Source organism: Alligator sinensis, unplaced genomic scaffold (assembly GCF_000455745.1).
Source record: "Alligator sinensis unplaced genomic scaffold, ASM45574v1 scaffold165_2, whole genome shotgun sequence".
NCBI classification, from domain to species: domain Eukaryota; kingdom Metazoa; phylum Chordata; order Crocodylia; family Alligatoridae; genus Alligator; species Alligator sinensis.
Genome location: NW_005841965.1, coordinates 2,494,505 through 2,500,504, shown reverse-complemented (window position 1 = coordinate 2,500,504; position 6,000 = coordinate 2,494,505). Strand labels below are relative to the sequence as shown.

Sequence of the window (6,000 nt, the reverse complement as noted above, 5' to 3'; positions counted from 1 at the left end):
GTATCTCCTGTAACCTAGTTGTGTTCCCCTCTTCACCCTCATCCTTCTATTGTTAGTCCCTCACTCGGGTGATCTGTATTTCCCTACCAGCTTTGTCATCTTTTTTTGGATTCACAATCCTAAACATCTACTAATAAAAGTCAATCTTTGGGGAGGATGTCAGAGCTTGCTCTGGCCTCTCCAAAAGCTGGAGAGCTTGCAGTACGCCTGGGAACAACTGCCCATTTTTTAAAAGGCGCCACACACACACACACACACACACACACACACACACACACACCAATGCGCTTGCCCAATATGGGCCAGGTGTTTTATCGGCAGGCTCAGGATAGGCTATATTCAGTCAACTTCATACAGTAGTTGGTTTCCATGACTGAACACCATAGCAACAGTTTAATGATTGTCAATGTATTTAATAGGGAGCATGGAGTTTTCCTGGTATGGAAATATAAGATGAGGAGCTTTTCTTCTCATGCTGATTGGGGGCGTAAAAAAACCTCATCATACATTCAAGTTAAATATAGTATTTATTAAAGGAAATTATTTCAGTTATTGTATCATATGGAGTGCTCATTCCTTTCTTACTGTGTTTAGCAATACAGTGTTGCATTCTATATATATATATGGGCTTAGTCCATCTGTCTGTGTGTCTCTCTGTTTGTCCGTAACACTCTTGTGGGGCACAGCTCCAGCCAGTGCTGTGCATTGGGCAAATTGCCCATCAAGAATGATGGTGGGGATGGAGTGCTATCATGATGAGGACAGAGAAGGGGGAAGGGGGGTAGCACGGGGCCACACATGGAGTTTGGGGTGGGGGAATGACAGCAGGGATGGAGGGGACAGAGAGGGCCTCCCCATCCCAGCCTTACTCCTTGGAGGCAGTGGCAGGGTAGGGTGGTGTCAGCACAGCACTGGCCTCACCCCCACCTGCTCTGTCCCTGCCATCATGGCAGCGCTCCCTCCCTGCCGTTATTCTTGATGGGCAGCTTGCTAGTAGTAATATAAAATGTGTGAAGTTTGCCTATCTTAAGATATGACATAGTTTGTTAATTTTGTTTGCATGTTTTCAAAAGGTTTGGTGTAGAACCTCCTGGTTTAATAAAGCTGGAAAAAGAAATTGAACAAGAAGAAACACTTTCAGCACCTCTTCCCTCTCCTTCACCCTCCCCAACAAAGTCTCCAGGGAAAAAGAGCACAGGAAAACTGTTGGATGATGCTGTAAGTGTGCTTGGGCAAGCTTCTATGTTTCTTCTCTGCTACACAAATGGACTAACTCCTGCCTGACACAATCTGACATATCCCTTATTGGTGAAAGATATAAAGGCCTGGTTTTGACTAAAGGTTCTTGACCTATAACTAAAGGTCAAGCTCCATGATTTTCAGGCATCTGCAATTAATGTTACTGTGGCCACAGTTATTCATGTCTGCAGATTACTTGGAAAATGTTAGTTGATGCTGGAAATTGGCAATTAGGCCCAGATTTGTACTGTCAGCTGGAATTCTGTCTGAAAAAAAGACTGATTCAGGACTGTAGGATTTTGACTGTTGGTTTATGTATTTTTTCAAAACACCTCTGAGTTATCTAAACCTTTTTTATGCTATAGGGCCAGGATTCAGATTACTTTCTTTAGGCACCTAAATAGGACTTTCATGGAAGTGAGCCGCCTAAGTTCATTAGCCACTTTAATTTGGACTACAGAGTTCCCTAAGCACTTATACTAAAGGATCTTCCATATTTTAGAAGCAATTTCGATGGTACATCTATGAACATTATGATGCCTCACTCCTGCAATGCACTGTTGAAAATCAGTTTGTTGTTAGGAAACACCTAAGCAGTCTGAGTCTATAGAGAAGCCTTCAGTAGGCACCCCAAAGCAAGACCTAACTCATAGTAAATTTGAATTCAGTACCTAGATGGCATTTTTGTAACCCACCTTTTGCCCAGTGGCCTCATGATTAGGAAACTTGCCTAAGAATTTAGAGGCCTAGGTTTTAGTTCTTGTTCAACCTGAAGAGATTCAAACCCTCATATCCCCCATAGTTAGGCAAGTACCCTAACCATACCAAGCTATAGAATAGGCTATGCAAGGGCACTCTGTGCCACTGCTGAACTTGCGTTTCACCACTAGAGGTAGCCTGACTGTGGTGTAGTAGCAATGGTACTTCTTTGAGACAGGGTAATCCTGTGTTCCTGTCCCTACTGCCAAGGCTATTTCTAATCTATAACCAATGTCTGTCTAATTTTAAGTGCCTAAGCAATGCTGAGAGCAACCTGTAGTCTAGGGGTTAGGTCACTCAGCTGGCAGCAAGGAGTCCTGGGCTCCATTTCCTGCTGTTAGGATCACCAGGTTTTTGTGTTCAGAAACTACTAAGGACCAGATTCTGTTTGACCTATTGGTAGTCTAAATTGACTCAATCATACCTAAATGTGATTCTGTTCTAGTCTTTCAAGTCCCTAAAAATTCATTAATGCTTTTTCTGTAGTCTAGTTTTGTTGCCTGCAGGCAGTATGAACAGTAGTTTGAAGATGCCTGTAGCTTCGCATTCTAAGCAAAGAGCACATAAGCGCCTAAACCCAAATCATTCTTAAATGCCTCAGAAACCTCTCATTGACTCTGTAAGGATCCCAGACCTTGTCAAACTGAACTGCCCTCCAGAAGTGTTACACTACCGAAAGAACAAATCTGAATCCTGGCCTACCTTTGTAAGTTTCTCTCTCAGTTTAAAAAAAAAACAGAAAAGAAAAAAGTGCAAAATGTTGGGTTTTTTTCTCACTGTTAGAAAGGAAAGTATTTTGCTTTGTAATTCATCAAACCCCCTTTGTATTAGACTGTACAATCATTTCTCAGTTATGCACCTCTGGTGGAGTTTACTTTGAAATAGCTGGTATCAGATAAAAAAAGAGACATTTTGAGATCATGAAGAGGTTAAATAGGAAAGTACAAATGTGTTCTAAAAAAAGGAGGAGTTACTATAGTAACTGCTATATCACATGGTAGATATGCCACCTGGGAGTTGCAAAGCCCTTCTTGAAAAACCCACATGCCATTTTTTGTTTTACAATGAGCAGATGGAATATAACGTTCATTCTTTTTATAAAATACTTTGTTCTTTTGAAATGGAAGTAAGTTGCATTTAACTTTTGTGTTTCTTCTCTAACTGTGGACACCCTATCATGGCTGCATTTGAGGTTTTAAAAATATTCTCATGTGCAAAAAAAGAAGATTGCTTATCTCAGGGGAAAAGGAAAGGACAATATGAAAGCTATTTCCAGCCACCTCCTTTAATTTAAAAGGCAGTAGGGATAGGGAGAGAATGGAATTCATACTGCTAGATTCCTAACCTTTGATGCCCAGACGCACACGTTATAAACTACCACCAGTGCTCATACAGTCCAGACACAAAATAAAATTAGGTTTAATTCTGCCCTCCAATTCTTCATGTGATCTCTAAATCCTCCTGTATGATATGTCTGTACCTTTTGGGACAGTTGATACTCTGGAAGTAGCAGTGGTAAAATCAACAGTAGGATCTGAATAGCTTCTGGTTTATACCAGTTTTACATTAGTGTAAATCTGTTGGCTGTAATGTTAGATGCAAAGGATAGAAGTAATTGTCCAGTGCCACCACTTTTTCTGCAAAACAGCCAAAGGCTGGATTCTAAAGGGTGTGTTCCCTGCAGCAGCAGGGCCCCCCCCCCCCCCCCCCATCCCCACTTCCAGTTAGCCTTCCCATAGAGACAGCAGATATGTGGGGGAGAAGAAGCCTATGTGAAGATTATGCCCACTTTCTGAGTATTGATACTCCCCAGAACTGAGTCTGCTTTACATTGCTTGCTCCAATGGAAGCAGTTATAAAGTGTCCTGACTTCATAATTGGAAGATTTTCCCTACTTAGTTGAATCGTTAATACAGAGGTATTAAAACAGTTCCTGAACTACTGGTCTCTTGTCTTCTTATGCAAGGCGTGTCTCTGTCCTGATTGTCAGAGGCCACAGGCAACAATATCAGGGTAGCTTCTGGAAGCTAATTCCTAGTTGTTCCAGAATCAGGGGAAGCAGATTTCCATATATATTCTTTGTTTCTCCTCCAGTCTGCAGAAGATATCCCTCACTGACCTTAGTAAAGTCACTTCCAAGTTATGGTGATGGTAGAGCTCTTGAATCAAACTCTCAGGGCCCTATTACATGTTTAAATTAAAGCTGGATAGTAGCTAGCTATAGAATTGTTACACATTGTCAAGCACTAACTTATTTCTGATTGCCTTTTTTAATATCTGGATAGTCATTTTTATGCATAATAATTACTTTACACATGTGTCTTGTCTACATTTATGTGCAATTTATCAGTTAATTAGGTGATAATTATTTTGCCCTTGTGACTGGTCTTACTTTGTGTGTGTGTGTGGCTGGGCTAAATTCATTGCAATTACACATTGTCAAGCACTAACTTATTTCTGATTGCCTTTTTTAATATCTGGATAGTCATTTTTATGCATAATAATTACTTTACACATGTGTCTTGTCTACATTTATGTGCAATTTATCAGTTAATTAGGTGATAATTATTTTGCCCTTGTGACTGGTCTTACTTTGTGTGTGTGTGTGGCTGGTCTAAATTCATTGCACAATTTACCACTTAATTATGTAACATGTAGCTGGAGCCTGAATATCAAAAGTGTGTAATCCACCAGATACTATGGCTAATTATCCTATATTCATATATAGTATAGCTCAAGAGTGTTTCCACTCAAGTCACTGGAGTTACTCTGATGGCAATACAGCTCAGTGACAGCTGAAGTCTTATGAAATTCATGTAAAGCTTGCAGATCATTTTTGATACAGTTGGTGCCAAAAATATATCTGTTGTCCGGGCCTAATTTTAAGTTACACAATGTATTTCACAAAGTCATTGCTGCTCATTTTCAAGAGAGGTTCTCATTAACTATTCCGGAAAGTGAGCAAAGGCTGAATAGGTAATAGCACTGGATAATTTTAGCAACAAGATGAAAAACTCTCAAATTTGTTGAAATTGACTTAATGTCTTTCAAAGTCACTTGAAGTTCTCTTCTCATCCATCCTGTCCATTACAAAATAACTGTTGGACACTGTATACATTGTTTCTTCTATCTCTGTTGCCATATACTTTCCAGCAAAAGAAAAAAAAAATTAACACATCATAATATCCCTGAATGGCAGAACTAAAACCCTGTTCAGTACAAACTTGCTCTTGCTGCTTTTTTTTTTTTTTTCAATTTTCGAAAGAAACCATAAAACCAGAGCTGCAAGACATAAGCCTGATTTTTTTCCTTTATAAGACAGTAGAAGAGACAAACTTTCACCAGTAAGAATTCTAGCAACATTCTTGTGTTCTTAGTTTCTTTTTCAAACTAGTTTTGAAAAGGTCTGAGTATTATCTGAAGTGGACAGAATCTTTAGAAAGTGCCTCTTGCATTTTGTTTCATTTGACACAAACATATTAGGTCAGATTTTACCCAAGAGAACTACAGCATGTGGAACTGATCATCTTCTTGCCCTTGTCATTGTTGTTTCTTAGCAGCAATACTACCTGAATATCAAATTTGAGTTCACTCAGCCAGATCTGCTTTTGGACAGGCATACTATATTCAAGTAACCAAAAAAAATCAGAATATAATTTACTAAACATTAATGAGACTGAGATTCTATACAAAGCTAATTTGTTATCAGAGTTAATGTCTAATGGAATGCAACTGAGGAAGGCACAAACATAGGGGAAGCATGGGGGGACACGTGCCCCCTCTGAGGGTGCTGGTGCCCTCCCTCACAGCGAGTGCTCTGGCTGGTAGCGGGGAATGGAAAGCATTTGCCCCTCACCCCTAAAATTGGCTTCATCAGTGGTGGAACTGCTGATGGTGGAAGCGCCAGCACTTCCGCTGCCACTGTGCTGTTGCTGTGCTCGGCAACTGGCTGCCAGGGGACCCCCTCCCGGTCACCCGTCTCCCCACTGGCCACTGGAGGAC

At 40.5% G+C, this 6,000-nt stretch overlaps 1 protein-coding gene across 4 annotated transcripts in view; it reads left to right on the top strand.

The window, feature by feature from the left end:
- GAS2 (growth arrest specific 2) overlaps positions 1–6,000 on the top strand; it is a 163,241-nt gene that overhangs the window by 94,272 nt on the left and 62,969 nt on the right. For all 4 annotated transcript variants that reach the window (XM_025200390.1, XM_025200389.1, XM_006020707.3 and 1 more), the window contains exon 6: positions 1,074–1,218. In XM_025200390.1, coding sequence (XP_025056175.1) covers positions 1,074–1,218 — 145 coding nt within the window. The remainder of the gene's footprint in view (positions 1–1,073; positions 1,219–6,000) is intronic.